Raw genomic sequence first — 26,030 nt, 5'->3', positions numbered from 1 at the left:
TTGAGAAAATGCCGTACAAGATGATCTAAAGACTATCTATGTAAATATTTATGATTATTCCTATATGTAATACTCGTATAATTTATAAAAACATGTATAGATGTATAATGTCTTTATGGTAGGTAAAATGTCATAGTTTTTTACATCAAATTAAACCCTAACATTTACGTACGTTCATAAAATTTAGTCGTGCTTTGTTTTTTGGTACATTAAGAGCTGTATGGAAAAAATGTTTGCATACAAAAATGTTGTCGTTTTAGACTAGGAGTGATTCTTGTTTATTTTATTATAGGTGCTCAAATGCATAAAAAACAAATAAATATAAATCATTAATGGAATGGATAAAGCAACAGTTATATAACTTTCTACGTTAAGTCATTATTTATAACTTAAGTCTAAAACAAACAAATATTTATTACTTACTACATTAAAAATTATATCGTTAAGTTTATTAAGTTAAAAACAAACACCACCTAAAGTTTGCTCCATTCTATACTCTTTTCATCGAGGAAAATTATTCGAGTCAAAAACACCAAGCTTATAGAAAGTTATGTACAAGTGGTGATGCAATTGGCAATAGCTACCATTTGTGAGTTCCTACGGTCCCCATCTTCATATGCAAGTAGTGCCAAATGGAGTTCAAGAACAAAAGGTTTCGTATACAAACAATTGTTAACTATCAAAGCTATAATGGTTAAATGCCCCAAATAGACACAAACATTTCCAATGCTTGAATGACCAGATCCAATATAAGGCGTTCAAGGTGCAAATAACAAGGCAAAGCAGAAAGATTGTACCAGTAGTCAAGTCCAGCACCAGAATTGGCATTCCAGATTTTCTATCGAACCGCTATACAAAATACATATTCTGTAATTTGTATTGTATGTAAACAAAGTAGCCATGGACAGAAAAAGCATCAATATGTTGAGATAAATAGTGAAAGATTACCAGCTAGTTTGATTCTGGTACTTCTTGACCATTAGATGAATCTGGTAGTTGTGATGTAGATGGACCAGATTCGGGTTTCTTGAACTGGATCAAGATCATGGTCATATTATCACACCCTTCACCACCAGAAACGGGTGCCAAACATCTATCAAATACCTTCTCACAAACTTTTGATAGCTTACTTTCCTGCACCATTCATGGCTGCTTCAGTTCATATAAAGTGTAGGATGCAACTTTGAGCCATTTACTTATAGATGGATTGATTCAAATCATGTTTTATTTCTAATAACAGGTAACCTGGTGAAAAGAATATCTTAAAAGGTAACGGTCAAACAGGTTAAAAAGGGTCAATTACGTCAGATGCCAGCCAATTGTATTTCAAATGCATGAAACCTCCTAAATCATTTTATTCATACTAATTTCATTAATATTATTTATGTAATCATTCTTGAGAAACCAGATATACACAAACAATTATACTTTTGCAAAAAATTGTTTTTTTTTGGTCAACCCCACATTTGGCTGCACAACTCATACCAAAATTTACCTTTTACGTACCTATTTTATTACCTCTATCAACAAGGCAACGTAGTATGAAATTCTAATGACGTGTTACTGGACTTACAGTTTTTAATTGTTCGCGAACAAAGTCTACCAGTTGCTGGCTTGACATGCAATCCCTGTATGATAAGAAAAGAGATTGTACTTTAGTCACTAATGATATCATACTCGTATACACTGCCCAAGTAGGTGTGGCAACCCACTATTTGAGAATGGGTTAACTACGCATCTATATTATCAGGATGGGTCAGATGAAAAAACATTTCCTAATTTGTTTTATTTTATAAGAAAAGATTCATATACTGTAATGCATAGTTTTTGTAGCATTAATTATTTCTAAAACTTGGCAAACTATTTACAGGTCAGCCCATTCTGAACCATATCTTAAAACAACTTGTTTCACACTCAGCCAACCCACAAAACTCATACTTTGCCACATCTATATAGAAAGATTATAGTGAAGTGATCGTATGACCTTGCCAACTATACATAACAAACAGATGTGATGGAAATTGTATTTCCGATCATGTTACCTTACACTAATTTGATTCTTTATTGTACGCTAGTATATAGAAAATTAGATGAAAATATACCATATACCGTCACAGGCAAGAACAAGAAAATCATCATCCTCGCATAGCTCAACCTATTTTGTGTTGAGGGGAGAAAAAGTCATGTCATCCGAAGCGACAAGCATAATCATATCATCAGTAACGATTATTGACTCAAGACATTTTGCATTTACCAAATGAATACAAACAACAAGAGTTGAAATTAACCAACTTCCTTATAATGGGCCGACATGGGTTATGTTTAACAGGATACACTTATAATATAGATAGTTTAAAACTAACCATTTCCTTATAAATGGGCTGACTTGGGTTAAGTTTAAAAGGTGTCATGTCAATTTGACCAGTCAATCTGAAAGTTGTCCAAAAAGGACTTTTATCATTTAATACGTTCTGAATCATTTTATTCAAAAGAGTTCAATGTTTTAAGAATATTATACTGAAACCATATGACACTTCAACAAAATTTACAAATTTTGGACAGAAAGTGTTTCCAGTCAGTCCAAACCGATCCATCTCGACCATTGAACCCATACAAAATTTTACCTGTTATGAGCCATTACCCAACTAGACTGTTTTGCTAAAAGCAACTTATCATGCTACTACAGAGGGCCCGAATTTAAATGCTTCAGTATACCGAATTTATATCAGGATTGGCAGTTAGAATTTGCTTTTCAGGTGGAAGTGTTTTATCTCTTTTCAGCTCCATGTCACCTTAAAATGATTTCAAAGGATTATAATTTAGTGATTATGATAGAAAGAGAAGAGGCATTTTTACACAAATAATACTAAACAACTAAGTTGTGACATACCAATTGCTCTAGCCAAGTTTAGACTCCCATTTACTCGACCATAATGAATATACCCACCGGCTTTATATATCCTTTCTTTCTCAACTTCAAGATCGGGCTTGTGGTCTTTCGAAAGATTATATGCCTGTATAAATGGTTAAAATGCATATTCAAGTACCAAAATTTGAAAATCATTTGTTATAGAATTCAGGATTTTGGATCCTTCTCACAAACAATATTACCTGACCCTTACGAGATAGTACACAACGAGAATCGCCAGCGTTTGCTACAACAAGTTGGTTGTTACGGATGATGGCAACGCAAGCGGTGCTACCACACGCTGGTCCATCATAATTAGAGTGTGGTCCCTACAATCATCCAGAAAAGAACTTTAAGACCCATAGAAACAACAGTATGCTAGAATAATAATCAAAACTAGTTCATTCTGTAACATGATTAAATAGTTAGCATATTTAACTACCATCTTTGATGATATGCTTCAGGACTCCTAAAGGGTTTGTGGATGTACAAATAAACTGATTATTGTGACTCAAGGTTATAGTAATTTATATTTACAGTTAGGGTTGAATGATTATGATCATAATCATGTTTTTCTGATCTTTTGGCGTCAAAATAGTCGAATTTAGATTTTCTGATAAAGAGTTACCACTAGATAACTGATAATGCGTATCAATGTAGATTTACCTAACCATCCCAAACTTCAATTAACAAACCTGACACATATTAGTTAGCAGGTGTATACAAAAAAAGTACCTCCTCAGTAGACCAATTATCCTCCATAGCTTTTAAATTGCCACTCCTCGGTGACCAAATGAGTCCTTCTATCATGCCGCTAAACTGATCAATTTTATTTCCTAATATCGCTAGCTCTCTCCAGCCACGTTGTCCGCACATCATCTCATCCATTCTGCACAATTATACAACTTCGTTCAGAAGATTGACAACTAGTAAACATCTGTCTCGATCGAAGAATATGTCTTCATCCTAAATGTACAGTTGCATATACTATAAATTCATGATAAAGAATAAAAAAAATAATCAACAAAATAGTCCACATAATGCCAATGTAGGTGCATAAAATGGATGAAGTATGATAGTTTTTCAGATTCTTAGGCAGATGACGAGGTGAAAAGGAAGTTGTAAGCGAATCATATTCCCTACCTCCATCATGTGATTAGAGGGGTATGTAAATGTGTTGTGAAAGTAATTATTTGCTACCAAATAATCAGAATCTGGTAATTAACTATTGACGATAGTGTTTGGATATGCTTCCCTATGTTTAATTGTTTTGGCAAATTTGAATAATTTCTAAAAGTAACAGGTAAAATAGCCACAATTACATATAGAAGACATTTTGTAAATAAGAGTAAAAGTCTCTTATATCTATACTCTAACAGTACGGAATGATGTTGAGAGCCCTTGGAATTAATTATTAGTCTGTTTTCCATCACCAACTGACAATGAATCCCACTTCCTACATTTGCAGGAATGGATTATTAGGAGGGAAGGAGAGGGGGGGGGGGGGGGGGGGGGGGGGTCGATTGGATGTCACTGTGGTGTCTCGAATGCTAACTACTACCTAATGACTACTAACTCGTTGTTCAAAAAAAATATATCAGTAGATCTGCAGTCTGAAAATATGACATATAAGGATAACCTGAGAAAAGATTTTTGGGCAGCAGTGCCTACATCACCAGCAGAGTAAGCTTCATGATTGAGTACTTGTTGGTGAAGAAACTTGGCACAAAACTTAGAAACTGCCTGACCTGCAAGCTAAAATGCTTAGTGAGGAAAGCACAGTCAGCATAGCTAATTACAGATATCTATCACCATAATTCTCCATTCTCGAACAGTCAAATCATATGTATACTTCAATTAATTTGTTTGAAACTATTTATTAATAACCTAGTGTAGAAGATCAAATTTAGCTATGCCACTTCATTGTTGTAAAACAATCATATGTGAAACTTCATACACATCCTGCCCTACTAGAAGAAGAAATTTTTTGATGCCCTAATTGCTTGAACCTCCACCTAATAAGAATCCCCAGAGGAGGCAAGCCCTGATGAGTTTATCATTCAACATGGTGGCTCAAATCAAAGTTGAATGGATTTTGCTTTCTAGATGTCATTCAAACGGGTATCTTTGTTTTTTTAATTAAAGTAGGTTAGATAATTTCCTACATGTGTTTAAACGTTTTCAAAATTCTATTTTATTCAAACGGTTTCTTTGTTGTGTATATCAAAGTAGATACATAAATTTCATACAAGTGCTTAGACGTTTTCAAAAATCTGTTGCATTTAACTAAAAATTGAAGTTATTGTAATTATGTAACAGGTTACTAATTCATTTTGATGTGACGGGCCAAGGGCGGCTGCATAGTTACTAATTTACTATACCAGATAGAGCAGTTCAAGATTTAAAGGGCGCTGAGATCCTAAACAGCACAATTATACATAGAACTTTTCCAGTGAACCATACTACATATTCCAGCAGAATCCAGCAGCAAATTGAGATTTGAGTATATTGTCAAATATATTTAACTACTTAGAATTCATGTTTACAAACAGTTACAGATGAGCAGTTTTTCTTCATCATAATGACTAATGGCGCGTTTGGTTTAGGGGATTGAAATTGAAGGAATGGATTACATTCCCATTAACGTTGTTTGGGAATATAAATTTGGTATCGAACCCATTAGATTAAGCATTATCTAAAACCATCTAGGGTGATGGGTTTGAAAACCCATTCCCATTCCCTTCTAAAGTCTAAGCCCCTAGTGATTCCATATTTAAAACCAAACGCCCCCTATAAGATTAAAATGCCCTCGCTTGGAAAAACAAACAACACATTAGCCGAAGAGAGGGCAAATCATATGAAGCTTATAGCAAGTGCCTAGTAGAGTAATATCCGTATTGTATAATAAGTATTTGCGAAATACTCAAAGGAGCAAAAATCAGGAGGAAGAGTAAAAATTGAACTACTCATTGCAGCAACCATTACGTGAAGTTGTCGATAAGATGGGCTTGAGTACTTGAAGTAATTTTTGTTCATTATAATTGCAGGTTTAAGTCCCCATTGTGGACAAAGGTGTAAAAAATCGTTAGATGTGTAAAAAAAAGGACCCTAAAACTTTAGATGAAGCCATAGTGCACAATTAAAAGAAGAAAAAGATGCATCTATATCATATATGTCCATGTGCTTACCTCCATGGCCATCATAAACACCAAAGAAAGATGTGGAGTTGTCCAATTCAAGTAAAGCAGCATGCTACCAAACGCCTCAAACAGACATAATAACACTCAGTAAGTACTATTTCCACAATAATATCCATGATAGGGTAATCCATACAGTAATTGATGATATATATGGTTGCTTAATCAAATTGAAGATTATATCATAGAAAAATAAAGAAAAACTTCTAAAAGGCATAATAACTAACATTTATTTTAAACAGCAAAAATGAAGAACATCTTGATGATGTTATATCAACATAACTTGCAGATTCAAAGAATCATAAGACATGCCGTTTTATTGATCTATACTACTATCCTGATAGATAATTCTAACAAAATTTTCCATCAAAACTTCAAAAGGATGTTTGGATGTGCGTCTAGAATTTGAATGTTCGGCAAATATTGCTTATGTTTCTCGATTGATTAGACTCAAAATAATAAGATTTAGAGAAACAGTAAAGAGTTGTTGTAAGATAATGATGAACGTAAAATCTCCAATATATATATATATATATATATATATATCAACTTTAATCAATGTATTATCAGATATTCGAATACAGAATATTCAAGTCACGAGAATCTCTTTGAAAACACGCATCCAAAACATCCCCGAAACATATGAAACAACCAAAAAAGAGAATCAAACAGATGATGACTAATCTATTTTCATCACAAGACTTGCGATGACCACAAGCCGTTGATCCCAAACCATTTAAGCCACAAATGTTACAAATGTGAAATCCAATCTAAGCATCAAACTATCAAAAACATTTCTATAAACGGGAATCCAACAAGAGCCACGGCTTACAATGTTATATATCTAATATATAGCATTATAGCCAAGACCAAGCACTTACAGCATCTTCCATTGATGTACGCCACCCTTGCATAGATGAGACTCCATATCTTAGTTTCTCGTTTTCTCCATCCTCAGACGTCTTATCCGTTTTAGGCGTACTTAAGTATACCCCCATACCTACTAATCAACCTACAGTTTAGACCAAATTTGTCAAACTTGCACATAAACATCATACACATCTAACTACTAAAGATAGATAAATAAATCTATATCAAATTCATATATAAGCAAATGTCACTATATAGCAGCATAGTTTCGCCTCTCGTCCATTTTGGTAATCATACCGTTTCTGGTCTGCTTTTGTGAAAGTAAATTTCGAAACAATCTAATTTGGTAAATCTTAGCAGACAGGGCAAAAAAGAAAACAACTTTAATACCAACTTACACTTTTTCAAGACATAACTATCAACATCTAAGTATAATCCCGGAATATATTATATGTATTTCAAAGTATCGAACTTTGTCACGTTTTGCTATTGCATGTATCTACCTTTCAAGCTGTCTATTCAGGGTATAAAAGTTATAACTCATTTATATTGTATGTATCCGGTTACCTTTCGATCAGATACCAAGTATTAGTATTTTCGCAAGCATGATAGTTATATATGCTGGTCTTCATCAAAATTTAGGCCACAACCTCAGTGGTTCACAAGTCATAATTGGAGAAATACATAAAACGTCACAATTCGCAAGTTCAATACATAAAAATACACGTTTGAAAGTTGAACACATACAATAACAAAAACGCGTCGAATACATTTTTTATACACTCAGCCCTCCTACTATAAAAGCCATCAATTTTATGTATCAAACTTAGATTCATAGCTACGAAATGTATCCGGTTACCGGAACTTTATTTTTGTTGGCGTGGCCTAAATATATGTTGACACGTCATCACATCAGACGTCACTAGCAATGAATAGAAGGTTTAATTTGATACATACACATACACAAAAAGAAAAACGGGATTATATTGCTAATCTATAAACGTAAATCTAAACAAATATCAACAATTAATATAACTAATTAATTACTTAACAAATAACAAGTAATAATAACGAATCAACAAAATGATATATCCGTACAGAGATCGCAATCACGATAGATCAATGAAATTCGTAAACGGAATGAAGGAAATAAAGTTTATGAAATTTATTTTCATTTTTATTTAATTTCGGAACTGTTATTTAGATCTAATATAGATAGATATAAACTGTAATATAACGAATTTATATATATTCAAAAATTCAATAACACTTACGAGACGAGAGGATTTCGATTTGTCCGTACAGTTTCTGTGTTCCAGTGGTAGCACAGAGCGAGTGTTTGGCTTATATATGCACCTATTGGTATCCAGACATTGATTTTTGCCTATAATTGCTACATCGATTTGTACACTGTGCTAGAAAAATTGTACGAGTATTTAATATCTAATTCATAAAAACATTCGTTCTAAACGAAGTCGTTAAGGTTTTGTTAACATTCATTAAATAATTTTACATTTGACATAAAATTTAAAGTTCCTTTTTGATATGAAAATATAAAAAATTTTATGCATGTTAAATCAATAAAACATTTTTTCAAAAACATTGGTATTTATTTCAATTCTCACAATCAGACAATCAGACGTGATTCCGTCCCAATGGAACCGATAAAAATCGGACTTTAAAGACCCGAGCCCGTTTTAACAAGTTAAGTACCGGTCCAATCCACTATCCCAATTAATGATTGAAAAAAGCGGATTTCAAGCTAGTCAATCGAATAGTTGGTATTATTATATCTTTTTATTGAGACAAATAGATGTGAATAGTGTATTTTTGTTTTTACATGCTAGCAAATACAAACATAAAGTTGAATTTTGTTCAGTGGTCAAGTTTTTATTTAGGGAAATATTAAATGTTGTTAATAACATCAATTTTTCTCTCACAAATATCCATCCTATTTGTCACATTTTAAATCAATAATCATCATCCCTGAATGTGAGGGCAATAGCAGCTGTCTAATTGCTGTTAACAACATATTAGACATCCCCTTTTTATTTTCATTTGGCTCTATCCATTGTTCTATTCACACTTCTCATTTTTTGGATTGTTTTTTCATCTTTTAAATTTTTGCAATATCCATTTTGTCTCCTTCATAATTTATATACCTTAGATATTTTATATTTTATGAAATGATATATAAATTTTGGTCACTTTTCATTTTTTTTTATTCTTATATAAAACTTTTTGAGTATGTAAATAATTTTTTTTATAACATTTTGTTTTACTTTGGTTTAGATATGATTTTTTGTTTTTTCTTTTTAATAGCATTTTGTTTTTTTATAGATTTTTTTTTGTATTTTTTTCTTTTTAACCTCTCATTTTCCATAATGTTTTTGATTTTGCTTTGATGTATCTTCCTAGCTATAATTATATGTACAACTTTGTTTCTCATATATTTAATCCTAAAAAAAAATATAAACACTTTGGAAAACGTGGTTGGAATATTGCTCGATCGTAATTTAAATTTCTTTAGGAACGGGGGTGGGTGTTAAATTATGGTTTATGAAATTATTAATACGAAAGTAAAAACATCTACTATTTTATGTTTATGTTATCGTCTTAATGATAACTGTGACCTAGTTATTATTATTATTATTATTATTATTATTATTATTATTATTATTATTATTAGGATAACACTTTTATTAAAAATTTCGTAAAAACTACAAGAAATTAATAGGTAGCCGTGATACCGTTTGGGTTCTCATACCTCTAGTTATAGCAAAGTTAATCCTATGAAAAATATGAGTAAAAGCACTTGTCCTAATGTCTTAAGTCACGAAGAACTTTAGGATTTGTTTCAGTAAGGCTACCGCATCCTTCTCAAGTTATCCGAAGGAAGAGAAAGGGAAAACTTTCACATCCGTTTCAGTAAGGCTACCGCATTATTATTATTATTATTATTATTATTATTATTATTATTATTATTATTATTATTATTATTATTATGGTTGTTGTTGTTGTTGTTTTAATTACACAAAGTACATTGATATTTTTTTTTGTAAATATTTATATTTATTTTATAAAAGAATACTTTATTTTTATAAAAAAATTATTGTAGATATTTAATTTTTTATTAAAAACTATTAATATTTCAAAAACTATTATTTATAAAATTTATTTTTTAATAAAATAATATTTCTTTTATTAAAGATCATTTTTAGTACAAAGTTTTTCTTTTTATAAAAAATATTTTTCAATCTTCTTTTTTAAAGGGGTGAACCGGAAAGAATATCATAATTTCTTGTATTGCATTAGTACATGTACAACTACTATGTAAGGTTTGAATCAGCTCAAGACAGATTTAATCAACTCCATGTGGTGGTATCCATTCAAGACTTCACGTTCATTTATCAATGCTTTACATGAAATTAATGTATTGCTTCTGTTTTACTTATTTTTTTAAATAAAAAATAAATAAATATGAAATAAATAAAATCATCATGGATCTATAATTTGATTGATTAATAGTTTTTAATAAAAAAAAACTAAATATTTACAATATTTTTTTATAAAAATAAAGTATTCTTTTTAAAATAAAAGTAAATATTTACAAAAAATATCAATGTACTTTTTAAAATTATTTATTCCTAAATAATACTTTGTGTAATTAAAACAACAACAACAACAATAATAGTAAAAACATCACTTCCATTAGAAATTAATAGGATTTACAAGAAATAATAATAATAATAATAATAATAATAATAATAATAATAATAATAATAATAATAATAATGGTTAATTACATAAATGACACCTGGACTATCCACTATATTACTGGTTTCATACCTAAAACTTTAAAATTTATCGTAGTCATACCCCAACTTAACGGCCAAACTGACGCCCGTCAGGTCAGGTATCGTTTGTGTGGAGAGTTGATAAGTTGGGCTATGATGAGAGTAATTTTAAAGTTATAGGTATGAAATCAGTAATATGGTGGATAGTCTAGGTACCATTTCAGTAAATAACTCTTATTATTATTATTATTATTATTATTATTATTATGATGATGATGATGATGATGATGATGATGATGATGATCGTTATTCATTTTGGGCATAAACACAAATGATAATGCATGCATCTTATTAAAATTTATATACGCTAAACATAAACAAATAATTCATTACAATTCATTATTGTTCTTTCATTAACATTGTGTTTTTGAGTTTTTTTAAAGGAAAAAAGAAAAGGAATACAAAAAAGTTTAAGATAAATTGTGTTCTTGAGTTTTTTTTAAGGAAAGAAAGGAAATGACTTGAATGGAAATTCTAGTTGATTTTGTTCAACAAATTTTCTTCTCACATTTGGGATGATTTGAAAGGAAGGTGATCCTTATACAACACAATTTTGCCATACACAACAATATATGCATCAGACAGTTGTACTGTACAACCTTTTAATGCATATATTGTTGTATATGATAAAATTATGTTGTGTAAGGATCATTTTCTGATTTGAAAGCATGAAAACTATCCCCTTTCTCTTACATTATCTTCTCTTCTCTTCTCATCTTTTCATTTCTTTTAAAAAGAAACTAGAGAACAGTGTAATAGTTCTTACTATTAACATTAAAAAAAATAACCCAAAATTGTAGAAAATATCAAAATAAATCAATCCAGATATAAACTACCTACTATTGCAAGTTGCAAAACTCTTTTGGGAGCATGGCATGGTGTGTAGGATGGTGCCTTGTTGCACTACACTGGTCACAAAGTCAAAAAGCAGTAAATGTGTATAACAAGTGGATAGTGGCAGCGACCAAAAACGACTAATTATGTTGCTGACTCACGTTGACTTTGATAATTTTATGCTGACGTACGCAAAATATCATAGAATATATTAAGAAAAAAATAAAAATAAATAATTTGACAATAAACTCTATCGATATTTTGCGTTACCGTTATTATCATTTTTATACTAGGTGTATAGTATTCGCTAATTCTTTTCCTCGTAAGCCGTAACCAGAAAAATCAAAAGAAACTAAAGTATTACTTATATTATTTTTTTCGATTTTGATTATTACAATACACGAGTTGGTTCATTGATTACGTAAAGTTGGATATTCTCACAATCACTTTTTAGCTATTTATTTTGTATAGCATTACATTTAGAAGTTTGTATGTGTGATTAACATACTCCCAATTACTTTTTAGTTGTGAGTATTAGAATCAGTTAGGATCTTCCGTAATATTTGTAATATTTAGTCATTATCTTGTATATTGTTAGCAAAGGTAGAATAGGTCAAAGGGATGTAATCTATATATTATGGTGAAAGATCAATAACAAAGCGAACGAGATTAATACCTACGTTCAGTGAAACAGGGGGCCTATGAATACTAACCATGGAAACCCATTGAAGCTTGGGGGCTTCATGAACAGATTAAGCTTAAATTGTATATATTAAAAAAAAATTCAATATTAAAACTAAGTTGAGAGGGGTGTTGTGACCACCCTCAATGCACTATAGATTTGCCAATGGTTGTGAGACCCTCATTTAACCATTTGTTTTGTATCCGTTGTTTTATTTTGCAAAGGTTAAAACTCGTTACGGACATTTCCCAAGTTTCTTTTAACACAGGTCATATCATTTATAACGATAAATTATATGCATTTGTAGTTCAATAATCAAATTAACTACTTAGTCATTAAAGAAAATTTGGTCGAGATCTCACTACTCCCTGACACGGTGTTGCGTGAACCTTGACTAACCAACGAATAATATGAAACTAGTTTGTACATTAAAAAATTGGCATGATGAAACTAAGTTCTTATATCTAGTCGATATGAAAACCAAGCATGGGACAGTTAAGTCACAAAGATGGGCATGTATGTTTTTATCAAATAGAGTGTCACTAAGGCATGTGCTTATAAGGCGTCTTCGCGAGAGTCTTTGAAGACTAGGCCGCAAGATGTTGGTGGCACGGAGCGTCCAAACCGAGATTCTTCAACGAAGAGTCCTCACGAGGATAATGAAGTAAGCAGGAGAAGTGGGCCACATGCATCAGAGTGAGAGAGAGAAAGAGAGAGAATATAAAGAGGTGGGACCAAGTTATGAAGAAGTTTGCTTTATAGGTAGAGGGAGTCCTACTGACATGGCAGGCAAAAAGCTGGAAAGGCCTAATCAACGATTCTATTCACTTGTATATAAACCAATGAAAATTTTAATGTAAGTACGGACTTTTAACATTTAATAGAGATTCAACTCTTGCTCCGACACTTTTCTACCACTGTAGTTGGACCAACAATGTCTGTTTTAAAAATATTAAAATTATATGCATGGTTGTTCGGTTGTTTCCTAGTCACAATCCCACCAATTTCCGAAAGTTTTAAAACTGATTTAATAATGAGATTTCATTGAAACATATATTAAATCAAAATTGAGTTATTGAGTATTAGCTTAATGGATAAAAGATCATTCTTCATTTACGAGATTGTGTTTAAGTTTAGGGAGGATATAACAAGTCTATTTATGAGGGCTTGACTTGGTATACTCAGGTTCAAGTATGAGCAATGGTGAAGTTAGGTTATTTTCAGTGGGGGGTCGGGATCTAAATTTTTTTTTCTCTAATGCTATTTTTTGGGTAAATGGGAGGTCGAAACCGAGTATATCGAAATTTTTCTACACGAAAACAATATACCCCCTATATTGCAAAAAAAAAAAATTGGGGGGTCGGGACCCCTCCCCGCCCCTTAATAGCTGCGCCAATGAGTATGAGGGGACAAATTTTACACCTATTAATCCTCGTGCCTTCGGGCGGATTAAAAAAGAGGGTCATCGGGTATTTGCAGTAGGCAATTTTATTTCGAATGGGCTCTCTAAAGCGAACCCGATTAAGACAAAGTATGCTAAACCTTTCGCTGTCGAATCACGATACGAAGTTTCCAGCAAAATTTATCTTTAAAACAAAATAAAATAACAAAATAAAAAAATAAAATTGAAACTATAAATAGATATTAATAAACGAAAATAACATTATACATTACACACTTACCTTAATACACGATTATAGGCAAGGATTCCCTCAAGTTTTTTAACTTAACTAGTTAAGATGGAAAAATCTTAACCCTTAACTAAAATCAAACTTATTTATTTAAGTAGCTTTATTATCTAACACCAACTTATTTATATTTATATAATATATATTTTACACTTTTTTATACAAAATAATTTTTTTATGAGCTACATATAAAATTAAAATAGATTTTTGTTACCTATAACAAACTATTATCGAATAACTGTTGATGAAAATATTTAAACATATTGCATTTTGCATATCAGTTGATATATGTAGAGGATGGTAATATAAGATTGTTGGGTATCCAAACTTAGGTGTGAAACATTTACATATTAACTTTTTAAATCATAAAATTCATAGGGGTCTAAATATCCATTTATTAAACAAAAAATACTTAAATATTAATATGTGAAAAGTTCCACACTTAAACTTAGATGTTAAAGAACTTTAAATTCTCTTTTTCCATATATGTAATATGTAATCCAATTTATGGGTATGTTTGGGACAAAAGCTTGAAGCTGAGGCTGTAGTTAAGAGCTTGGGGCTGGAACTTGACGTTAGGGCTAGGGGCTAGAGCTTTTTTTTTCAACTCTCTTCCTACGAGTTTTTATTTTAAATACCTTTTGGGGCTTTTAGGAGTTTTTCGGGGTTGGGGCTTTTGATTTCTTATGTATTACCAAACATGGCTATAATTTTCAAATGAGCTTATTTTTAAAAGCTAAAGGCTTAAAAGCCCCTAAAAACCCATTGCCAAACAGTCCCTATTTGTTTTGCAAGAGTTGTTTATTGAGTTTTCCACACTTAATTTGACTTGGACTGGGTCGTGGTTGGTGAGTCTCCAAACGAATTATCCTATGAAGCAATACTTGTATTAAAAAAACACTATAAAAGGCCATTCAAACTCTAACATATGTCAAAGCAAATAAACATCACCCAACAAAGTGTAACACTATCTTAGTCATTTCATTATACATTTTTGATCCTAGTTTAGCAAATTTAACCAAGTTAGATGATGAAGATCACAATTAAAGAATCGACTATGGTGAGGCCGGCTGAGGAGACACCAAGGATAAAGCTATGGAACTCTAACGTCGACCTGGTGGTACCCAATTTCCATACACCAAGTGTCTACTTTTATCGGCCTAATGGTGAAGCCAACTTTTTCGACTCAAAGGTGATGAAAGACGCTTTGAGTAGGGCGTTGGTTCCGTTTTATCCTATGGGAGGCCGGTTGAAAAGAGACGAAGATGGACGGATTGAGATTGATTGTCAAGGACAAGGCGTGTTGTTTGTGGAAGCCGAGTCTGATGGTGTTGTTGACGATTTTGGTGACTTTGCGCCTACTTTGGAGCTCCGAAAACTCATTCCTGAGGTTGATTACTCATTAGGAATTGAATCGTACTCTCTACTAGTCTTACAGGTATAATAACTTCATTTTCAGAATTATTTAAGCAAAGTTTAAATAGTCTTTTTATCAATAAAGCCCAAATAGTATATTTGACATCCTACCAAATGGATAAAAGTTCTAAACATTGTATTTTTATATCTAAATTTGACCAGGTAACTTACTTCAAATGTGGGGGAGTTTCACTAGGAGTTGGGATGCAACATCATGCTGCAGATGGTGCATCTGGGCTACACTTCATCAACACATGGTCCGATATGGCTCGTGGTCTTGACATCTCTATGCCGCCCTTCATTGACCGGACCCTACTCCGTGCTCGGGACCCACCACAACCCATTTTCGAGCATGTGGAATACCAGCCCGCTCCACCAATGAAGTGTGCGGACGAGGCTCAATCAGATGAAACCGCCGTCTCCATCTTTAGGTTGACACGAGACCAACTCAACGTGCTCAAGGCGAAATCAAAAGAAGATGGCAACACAGTCAACTATAGCTCATATGAAATGCTATCGGGCCATGTTTGGAGATCAGTATGTAAAGCCCGTGGGCTGAAGGATGATCAAGACACCAAATTGTACATAGCCACTGATGGGCGGGCTCGTCTTCAGCCCACTTTGCCACAAGGCTATTTTGGAAATGTTATCTTTACTACCACTCCTATAGCGGTAGCAGGGGACCTTCAATCAAAGCCTACTTGGTATGCTGCTAGTAAAATCCACGACTCGCTAGCAAAGATGAATAACGATTATCTAAAATCAGCACTTGACTATTTGGAGCAACAACCTGACCTAAAGGCATTGGTTCGTGGTGCCCATACATTTAAATGCCCGAATCTTGGTATAACTAGTTGGGCTAGGCTCCCAATATATGATGCTGATTTTGGATGGGGTCGACCCATATTTATGGGTCCAGGCGGGATCTCGTTTGAAGGTTTGAGTTTCGTTTTACCAAGCCCTGTAAATGATGGGAGCTTGTCGATTGCCATTTCGTTGCAAGCCCAACACATGAAGCTTTTCAGCAAGTTCCTGTATGACATCTGAAAGTTTCGATGTATTTGTTCTAAATTTGTTCATTGTTTTAAAACTTTAAATGGAAATTTTACATAAATAGTTCATTTGGTTAGCTTGTTGTTCCCCCTTTATTATTTATTGATATGGATATAAAATTGCAAGTAATGATTTCTTGTAATGTTGTTAACAAGTTATATAAACTTAATAAAACATAAACCTTAGTATCTTGGATAAAAAGCATTCATATATCAAACATTACATTACATTTTTATACATCACTATTCACTACTAGGCATTACAAATCTTAATTATAAAGAAACATAAGCACAAAGTTTTGACATTTTAAACATCATATACTTGGATTGATCGAATATTAGACAGTGAGCAAGAGAAACATAGAGAAACCAAAACCAACGATATAGATGGATCTTGGAAGCTGCAACGGTGTGCTGTTCTTGGAAGGACGTGGATCACGATCCATATTCGCACCACCATATGGTCCCTTTCCTAGCTTGGCTTTGTGTTTAATCTCTAACTCATTGCCACTGCTTGCATCTGCCGAGTCGACCACTACAAGAAAAACGCAAGGCGCAATAGAACGAGTGTTTTCTCTTGAAGAAGATAGCAAGGGTTTGTTTAGTTAGGGAAAACATCCGGTGTTTATCATTTTTGTTTTCAAATAAAACACGGAAAACAGAAAATGCGTTCAAATCATAGTTTTTTAAAAAAGTTTTCCATGAAGATAGACTGCATTGTTTTTCACTTTTTTTTAATGGAAAATCAGAAAACACTTTTTTTTTTAAATTTTTTTCCACTTTTCATTTTCTATTTTCTAAATTTTGAAAACCTTAAAGTGTTTTCCATTTTTTTAATTTTGAACGTGTTTTTAAATTTTTCATTTGTTTTCTAGAGATGAAAAGCTTATTTCATTTTCTAGAAATATAGAATGAAAAACAAAAAACATTTTCCACAACTAAACGCCTTATAAATATTTTATTTTTGGTGCGAGTTATGTTGGTTTCTATAAGATAGGAAGAATCATGAGTCGTTTGGCTAAAATTTGGACAGTAGAAAAGCCCCGCATATTTTTGTTAAAAACAATTAATTTGTTAATACATAAATTCACACAAAATCCACACATATTTACGATTTCAAAATTAGGAAATAATCTTTGCAATTAAGTAATGGATAAGGGTACACAACTTTGTTGTTGTGTAGTGACTTACGAGATTGTTTATAATTAATATAAAGAAACTATGTAATTTGTTCAAACGATGTAAAATATTAGTAGGCCCTAACATTATTTGTACAAAATAAAAATATAGGTCCTTAACTCAAATAAAAAATGTCGAACAAAATATTTAGATTCTTACATTGATTAAACAATCTCGTAAACTCATCTGGTCAAAGTTACTTTTCTCTCATCATAATAGAGATGCATCAAATTGGAATGAAGTTTTTTTTTTTTAAAATCGCTAACAAACTTAAAGCTCAGAGTTTCGTTTGGGGTGACTCAATGGCAAGGCCATAGCAAGCTGGCCCAACAGAATCATATGAAGCCAGAACTCAGTTGCATCAATTGTAGGAAAAACCCCACGGAGTTCAAGCCATGGGTAATTCTTGAGTGCCTTACCACGTACGCGGACCATGGATCACTGGCAAATTGGAATGAAGACTTTACCTTGAGGTTGTTGTGGTATGGTTATCCCCTTGGAGAGAATTAAATGGCCAAGTGAAGTTGCTAGGATGAGTTGAGTACTCATTAAGAGAAAGCAGAGTAAATATGCCCTCATTTTCGCTTGGGTATAAACTATAGATGCTCATATTGTCTATAATTATAGGAATATAAACTCAGCTTGTTCTCTAATCGAATCAAGCTAAGTGTCATATAGTGTAACAACTTTTATTAGGTATCTTTAATTACTTAAGATTGATGGCTATGCACATAGTATTCTTAATGCTAGGAGCATCACACTTTCACGACTCGTAAATATGGTAAACGTCCACGAGGGCAAACCGTTTGTCATTAGAATAAATAATCAAACTATCAAAGTATAGCGTGACTCAGGTATGACTGCTAGTAGTTTAATTTAGGCTTTTAGCCACCATTATAGTTTTACTTTTCAGTTTATGTAAGACGGTAAGAGAGCTATTACCGGGTCACTCGATGATGAAGATGTCGTCGGCATGATAGTATTTTAGAAATGTATATTGCTGATGACTGATGGTATAATATATGTTGCCCGACAGAGGGAACTTAGCATAAGTTTAACTTTAAGACTTTTGTTTTTGTATATTGATTATCATTCAATATCAAACTTGTTCGTTAAGGTTGTGTCAAATGTAGGACATAGATAATCAGTAGTCTTTATTTGATTCCTAGATTCTTTTGTTTAGAGATAATTTATCTTTTTATTCATTGAAAGGTGTATTTCGACTCAGACGTGGTTGGAGGCAATTTTAACCAACAATCGTTGGACCTCACGAGATGCTGAGCATACGCTGCAGTCTCTCAACCCTCCTCCTTGTGGAAAATTCCTAGATGGGAAACCCAAAGATTGTGTCAGCCGAGGCTCGAACCCACAACTTTGGGAGAAAACCCATCAGGGCCCCACATAATGGGAAATGTAAACACCCCTAACCACAAGGAATAAATACTATAATTGTAATTGCATTTGTAAATTTCGATTGGTGTTTAGCAAGACACTTTTATTTATGAAAGTGGGAACAATTAAGATATGAAGGAATAAATACTATAATTGTAATTGCATTTGTAACTTTCGATTGGTGTTTAGCAAGACACTTTTATTTATTAAATATTTAGATTCAAATTTACGCTAGTCTAGGTAGCTGCGCAGTCGAATTGAAAGTTTTTAAAATCAAATCATCAAAGTTCAATGCTTTTAAGTACGAGTGAAAGACAACATATGTACACGATCATAAGGTCCAAAATATGATGCTCCATACTTTGGATATACCTACATATACCACCCACCAACTTTTTATGACATATACAATATCAAGTACCCTTCTCAGGAAACCATATAAAGAAAATGTGAGATTACAAAACTAACTTAATCTCGGTCTCCAAAATCGTCCTAGAAGTTGTAGAAGAACTGAGATAATGATTCTATTCTCGGAAGATTATGCAACAATTCACCGACCGAGTCCATTCTTGACATCCCGGCACCCTTCTTGCTATCATCAGATTCACCCTGGACCACTGAAGGATCTCCAGCTACCGACTCAAAAATGGGCTTCAACTCAAAAGTACTTTTACCACTTTCAGTGTTGGTTTTAGACTCGAGATCCTGAAACGTTGAGGGGTCCTTCTGCAAAAGACAGCAAAGAGAGTTGACTTTTGACATAACAGATTTCTCGTCTGAAGCTGATGACCCATATTGTGCATCATTGAATAAGCATCGGCTAATGTCTTCGAGAATCTCTAAACTTTCTTGCTCTTCACGAGAAAGAGGGTGGTTGCTGGATGTCCTTTGTTCTGTTATTCTGTTTTCTATGTGATTTACCAAATCAGTCACCGACATAGAGGGGTGTATCCCAGGAACTTTGATTTGGTCCCAATGGCTAAGACCTTTGAGTCCCTCAATTCTAGTTCTTCTGATTCCTTCGATTGCTGAGGCGTCCATCACTAGATACAACAATATAAAGATGTTCATGAGAAAATTTTGTAGTAAAGATCTGTTTGTCACACAAGTGGAATAGGGCTGGTGGAACTAGACATGACAGCTTTGATCCCTCTTACATTATATTAATTATTCAAAGCATATTATGTTTTATCTCAAACGAGCTTTATATGCAATTTTTATTATGTTGTAATTTGTAAGCATTTATATACAATATGGGTTACTTTTGATTCATTTCATTTCTAAACAAGCTTTTAAAGTTCACCAGTTTAAATCGTCAGAGAACTCGAACCAAGCCATTGATAAATAGGTTACAATTTACTCCTTTACATCAGGTTGAATGTTACCTGAGCTAGGTGAAGGTGCTTCTCTAGAAATCTCTGCAGGTCGACCAGCAGGATCAACCAACTCACTTCTAGATGAAGACTGACCTCCTGATGGTGAAGCTGTTCTGTGTAAATCAAAGATGGCGGGCCCAACTCTGCTTAAATCATATTCACTGGCTTCGTTTGGCTCGTCAAACCCCGATGTCCCTGGTTCAAAGTGAGGAGACTCCAATTCTACCTCTGGTTGCTGGCTCAGAAAATTAAGACGAGGGTCACACTGGATCAGCTTCTCGAAGTGCTTGCCCAATAAACCTTGTGGGCACTGTAGGAAATGACGCCTGTCAAAAAGGAATACACAACCCACTTAGGCAAGGTAGCTCTTCGAGGGCACTGCAAGTCTGCAATTGTATCAGACCTGGCAAAATGGGCAAGCCAGGTAGGTTGGGCAACTTGTAACTTTTCGTAAGGGAGGTCCGGGTCAACTAGGGTGTAAAATAGGATTACAAAAAGTCACACTATCCGAGTTATAATATAGTTCATCGAACAAAACATTTTACAAGGTTTAATTCATAAAAAAAAATACGCTTCGGACAACTTCAACCTCTTTGACAGATTTGAGCCATTTAAATGTAAGCTGGGCACCGTTAGATATTATGACAGATGAGTAGATGACAACTATGTTTCTAGATTAGACTGTACCTGTGTAGGCTAGCCTGACCACCTGTAAAATCCGAAGTTGCTTGCCATAATGTATGCTTTCTGGGCTGGGGATTTGTCTCTCTGAAGAAGAGAGGCCTCCTTGTTAGCTGCATAAAAAAAGGCGTACAATTCATTAATATCGGCCGAGTCAATGAAGCTTACAAATGAACACAAATGCACTACAAAAAAAAAAAGAAGTTACCACTACATCCAGAGTGCCAGGACCATCATCAGGGTAAGTTGCCTTCAAAGCCATAATGTCAGACCACTGAATTTCGATTTTATTCTTGAGACCACCATCAAGAACTTCCCATACGAGCTTATGCTTGGCAAAGTAACATTTAGCCACCAAGTCCCCTTCATATCTTGATTTATACTACAAAAACATGAAATTCAGTCATTTTCTTGCTGCCAAAAAGAGTCACAAAGTCTGTGATATGCGTGGTACTTACAAGCTGACATCACTTTGAATTTACAAAGGTTAATAAAAAAAATTTCCTACTGGCAGTTACGACTCATCTACTTATGAATTGATTTTTTGGGGGGTGGTCTATCTCCTACATGCCATACTAGTACAAGTGAAACAGATTGCAAATTGCAGAAAGGCAACTTTTACTTCATAAGATTCTCTAAATCTTTAGACATTTTGTAATCATAATTGTAATGTATATATAGTTATACATAACACAAACTATTCATAAAACTTCTTCAAAAATGGACAAACAGCTCACCCCGAGCACGTTTGTTCCGACTTCTACTATAAAAAGAAATATATCCACCTGAACTCCTTGTGATCTGTTACCCAATCTGCCCATCTTGCCACTTTATAGAAAAAAGTTTAGATACCTCTACTATCTACAAATATTAGAGTGGCTCGACCAGAGCCACTATTGCATATATATCACGACAAAAAGTATATTAAAACATTAGTTAAAATTCTTTGAAAGAAAACAAATGCGCATATTAGGAACTTACCTCCCATGTACCAATCTTTAAAAGAGATGCTGGAAAGTTTGAAGCCTTTAGCTTATCAGTAGGAGCGGAGGCAGGAGTACTTTTGATCCCTTTCTTAACGTCAGCTCCATTTTTAGTTGCGTTTCCTTCAGAAAGTCTCATCTGAATCAAATCCAACAAAGACGGAGTCTTCCTTAGTCGCAAACCCAATGGACTCGGTTCATCCAATGGATTAAATTGTGCTGGTGATACAGCGAAACTCCCCATTCCAAAATCTTGATACTGCTTAGAACGTAAATAATGAACAAATCAAGTTACAACATATTGCTAATAAAACAAAAGGATGTTTTGGGGCATAAAATACCAACATCATCTTTCATTTGACCCATTTTAGTTACTGCAGTACATTTGAGCCATTATATTTGTGTCATCTGGGAGTTGATTTTTAACCGTTGAATATAACACACTTGCATATAAGCTCTAATATAACAAAAGGCAAATACTTTTTCACTGAGTATCATTTTTGCTGGTATTGTCAACAGAATGGCCCAAATGGCCACAAAACCTTTTTTTTTTTTTTACACTCAGATGTACAGTAATCAAAACAACACAAATGACAAGGTAAATTGGTAGTATTTTACAGGATGAAGAAAAATAAACCTAAAACAAAATCATCCATGATTATTAATCATATTCATACTAGGTGGTCTCAGATTACTTATTTATAAGTGCTTTTCTACAAAAATAAGCAGCCAAACCAACTTGGTTTATTCTAAAGTTATTATTTATTTAACACTGCTCGGTGTTTGGCCTAACTTAATTTCCAGGCTTATCGGATTATTGAAATCCAATACGCCCGTTAACTTAATTTTACCGGCTTATAAGCTAATCAAGTTTCGCTTATGAGCTTAAAAAGGAAATAAGTTCAATCTTTTAAGCTTATAATAAGCTATTCGAATGGAGCTTTATCGGCTCTATTAAATTACATAAGCCGATAAACCCAATTTCCATAATATACAGAATTTTAGATCAACCTAAACTATATAATTTAATTATTGAGATAAAACCTATATTTAGAGCATCTCCTATAATTAACAAAAACATTTAACTGGCCGGCTTGATGGCGGTATTTATATTTATAATAACTACCATAAGCATAACAAAAATAATCTCAAAAATACATAATAGAAAAATAGAGTTCATTGTAAAAATAAAAAAAATGAAAGAAAAGGGAACAACCTTAGGTCTTTTGTTAAGACGAGCGACGTCGTATTGAATTTGAGTGGAATCATTCTCTGTGATTTCTCTTTTGACGGGCGCCATTTTTGCAGGTTGATGATATTCAGGTGTTGTCTTCATCATTTGAACCATTTTTGTTCTTCTGTTTTATTTAAGAAAGATGTTGTTTGTAATAAAAATAATTTTTTTCTGAAAGACAGGCGAGAAAATAAGAAAGACAGCGCATTCGCTTTTAAGTTTGTGGAGATGGAGGCTGTTTTTTACGCGCTTCATGCTCTTCTCACGTGCGCCTACCTTTCCTATAGTAATTTTCTTAATATGCATATTACCTCCTCCGAGGTTTTTTTCTATTACAAAATAACTCAAACTTTACAAGGTTATTTTTCAACTAGCTTAAGAACCCGGGTGATATCCAGGTAGTATTATGATAACTGAGTAATGTAAAACGTAAAAATAGGACAACACAAGTAACTACGAAATAAGTAGTCAATTAAAATAGAAAACACTAAAAGTTTATTGTAATAAAGAAAATGTATATATATGTAAGCAGTAAACAATGTAATATTTACACTAAACAATCTAAACATACAAACGGTATAAAAAAAGTATCTAAGTAGATCATATATGTATTTATATAATCATTAAAATAGATAATTAATCAATTATATGATGGAAAAGAAAGGTTGTACCAAGCATGAAGGATATTAGCCGATTAAAATGATTTATGTAAACAAATAAATATTGAGTATGTCCGTCGTTTGTGTTTTGTTTGAATAGATTATCTAACTATAAATACATTAATCACCAATGTATATCTTATAATTTAGTTGCATTTTGTTCGTTAAAGAGGATAATATGTTAATAATAATTATTTGGTGTTGCATGACGTCATTAAAATATTTGTTTTAGTTAAGTTAATGAATGAATATGTTATAGAAGTGCCAAGTAAGCTTTTGTTTAGCTATTTTTTAGGCTTGGATTTCTGTTTTATATATGAAAAAGATTGTGAATGAAGACTAGCTAGTCATACATACGAGCGCCTACCTTTGAGTAAGTTTTGGGGGGTTTTTTCGTTCTAAATAAAAATAAAATATAAAAACATTTAAGCATAATATATATATTGATACACAAATGTCAAATATTCAGATATTATGTTCGATATTAAAAAAAGAAATGGAAATAAATCAGGTTTGAGTCAAAATTAGTTATCTTCAATCTGATTTACGACTTTTCAAGAGTTGAAGATGTTGATCATGGTATCATAAAATTTATAGAAATTTATACCCAACATTTCAAGAGTATTGTGCATAAGTAAAACTAATCCATTAGACTAGGCTGCTTTTGTAACTCACGTAATTGTTGCAGAAATATGTTCTTTATATAATTGTTGTATTTTTTTTTTTAAGTTAGTTTCAATTTAGATGTGCTGGAGACATTTTAACCAGCGAATTGCTGGACCTCCAACCCCTCCAACCCCTTACTCATGAAAGATACTTTGTGATAAGAAACTCAAGACTTGAACCTGATACCTTGAAAAAAAAACTCACCTCCAGATCCCACATAATAGATTTAGAAGATTCCCCAAATCAACTCATTGTTGTAATTCATTTAAATTATTTATGTGCCCCATCTTTTTTCTACAGATTACGATATTCTATTTTATTTATTTATTTATTTTTAATATGTATTAGTGTGGTTATAAATCGACCCTAATACGAGACGAAAAGCAAGGCATATGTTAAAAATTGATTGTTAAGAAATATGGATGATTTGCTATTCACATGAAAAAGTGTAAGGGTGTAAAGTAGATATAATTAGCACGTGAGAGCAAGTTTTGGATAAAATATGTGGGTCCTACTTCCCACGTGGGCGGCTATGATGCACTAGCGGGATGCAACGTGTCAAATATTCGAGGATATTACGGACACGTAAGCAATTGGATTGGATGCCGTGTACGAGTTTTGTGGATAATGTTTCACAAGAATTCATCATTGATCGCTCTTTTGTCTTTTTCTGGGTGATTGAAGTACACGCGCCGTCATATTGTTCATGCCGGGTGCAACACTCACGCGCTGATTCTAGTGGATAACGCAACTTGCCCTCTATGTTGAATCGAATTAAGGCTGGCATAACAGGTCACACAAAACCTGTTAAAACATGAACCTGTTAAGGTCAAATACGAGCATGACCGGTTAACTAATTGTGTCATTTTTTCAAACACGAACATGACATGAAAATTAACAGGTGCACCTGTTAAGACCTGTTAAGGAACCTGTTAATATGTATATTTTAGAATTTTTGACTAATATTGAAAAAAAACCCTTAAGGATACAAAAATTCTTACAAATTCCAACTATTATATAGCGACAATAATCCTTACATTACAAAAGTTCATAAACATCTTACTTTATAAAAATCATATATCAAATCATAATATCAATTATTGGTATATTATATATATGTATAATCTTAACATGTCTTAACAGGTCCTAACAGGTCCGGATCTGTTAAAACACGAATCTTAACAGGTCTTAACAGGTCCGGACCTGTTAAGACACGAAATCTGTTAAAGTCAAACACGAAACTTGTTAAGAACAGGTCGTGTCGTGTCGTGTTAACAGGTTCCGTGTCAAAATTGCCAGCCTTAAATCGAATAGATTTAAATTAAGTTACTGAGAGATGGTGCTTGACTACATACA

General features: G+C 33.0%; 3 protein-coding genes across 5 annotated transcripts; 1 reads left to right on the top strand and 2 right to left on the bottom strand.

The window, feature by feature from the left end:
* Positions 1 to 456: 456 nt before the first annotated feature.
* On the bottom strand, positions 457 to 8,354 carry LOC122609878 (probable protein phosphatase 2C 60). 3 transcript variants are annotated; one of them, XM_043782822.1, is made up of 12 exons: positions 8,250 to 8,354; positions 6,987 to 7,117; positions 6,097 to 6,160; positions 4,548 to 4,656; positions 3,644 to 3,797; positions 3,112 to 3,237; positions 2,891 to 3,014; positions 2,716 to 2,792; positions 2,103 to 2,155; positions 1,574 to 1,628; positions 949 to 1,134; positions 457 to 867 (listed from the first exon to the last, which is right to left on the bottom strand). In XM_043782822.1, the coding sequence occupies exons 2-11, from the start codon at positions 7,101 to 7,103 to the stop codon at positions 952 to 954; spliced, it is 1,062 nt and encodes a 353-aa protein (XP_043638757.1). In that variant the 5' UTR covers positions 7,104 to 7,117; positions 8,250 to 8,354; the 3' UTR covers positions 457 to 867; positions 949 to 951. The 3 variants fall into 3 exon arrangements, with proteins under 3 accessions (XP_043638757.1, XP_043638758.1, XP_043638759.1); XM_043782823.1 differs by having other exon boundaries at positions 457 to 849; XM_043782824.1 differs by having other exon boundaries at positions 457 to 838.
* A 6,633-nt stretch (positions 8,355 to 14,987) lies between these two features.
* Positions 14,988 to 16,610, top strand: LOC122580130 (shikimate O-hydroxycinnamoyltransferase-like). Its single transcript, XM_043752400.1, has 2 exons — positions 14,988 to 15,474; positions 15,615 to 16,610. Exons 1-2 carry the CDS (start codon positions 15,064 to 15,066, stop codon positions 16,497 to 16,499), a joined length of 1,296 nt encoding a protein of 431 aa, XP_043608335.1. The 5' UTR covers positions 14,988 to 15,063; the 3' UTR covers positions 16,500 to 16,610.
* A 2,722-nt stretch (positions 16,611 to 19,332) lies between these two features.
* On the bottom strand, positions 19,333 to 23,546 carry LOC122579138. The gene is made up of 6 exons (XM_043751250.1): positions 23,332 to 23,546; positions 22,114 to 22,374; positions 21,341 to 21,514; positions 21,139 to 21,245; positions 20,461 to 20,777; positions 19,333 to 20,118 (listed from the first exon to the last, which is right to left on the bottom strand). Exons 1-6 carry the CDS (start codon positions 23,461 to 23,463, stop codon positions 19,568 to 19,570), a joined length of 1,542 nt encoding a protein of 513 aa, XP_043607185.1. The 5' UTR covers positions 23,464 to 23,546; the 3' UTR covers positions 19,333 to 19,567.
* Positions 23,547 to 26,030: the final 2,484 nt, after the last annotated feature.

This window comes from Erigeron canadensis, chromosome 8, assembly GCF_010389155.1.
Source record: "Erigeron canadensis isolate Cc75 chromosome 8, C_canadensis_v1, whole genome shotgun sequence".
Taxonomy (NCBI): Eukaryota; Viridiplantae; Streptophyta; class Magnoliopsida; order Asterales; family Asteraceae; genus Erigeron; species Erigeron canadensis.
This window is presented reverse-complemented; position numbering and strand designations above follow the sequence as displayed.

Coding starts and splice junctions, on each gene's coding strand:
- LOC122609878 (XM_043782822.1), bottom strand. CDS start 7,103: ATGGGGGTATACTTAAGTACGCCTAAAACGGATAAGACGTCTGAGGAT. Junction 6,161..6,986: donor GTACATCAATGGAAGATGCT/GTAAGTGCTTGG, acceptor GGCGTTTGGTAG/CATGCTGCTTTACTTGAATT. Junction 2,156..2,715: donor CCAATCCTGATATAAATTCG/GTATACTGAAGC, acceptor AACACAAAATAG/GTTGAGCTATGCGAGGATGA.
- LOC122580130 (XM_043752400.1), top strand. CDS start 15,064: ATGATGAAGATCACAATTAAAGAATCGACTATGGTGAGGCCGGCTGAG. Junction 15,475..15,614: donor ACTCTCTACTAGTCTTACAG/GTATAATAACTT, acceptor AAATTTGACCAG/GTAACTTACTTCAAATGTGG.
- LOC122579138 (XM_043751250.1), bottom strand. CDS start 23,463: ATGGTTCAAATGATGAAGACAACACCTGAATATCATCAACCTGCAAAA. Junction 22,375..23,331: donor GTCTTAACAAAAGACCTAAG/GTTGTTCCCTTT, acceptor CGTTCTAAGCAG/TATCAAGATTTTGGAATGGG. Junction 21,515..22,113: donor TAAAGATTGGTACATGGGAG/GTAAGTTCCTAA, acceptor ATGTTTTTGTAG/TATAAATCAAGATATGAAGG.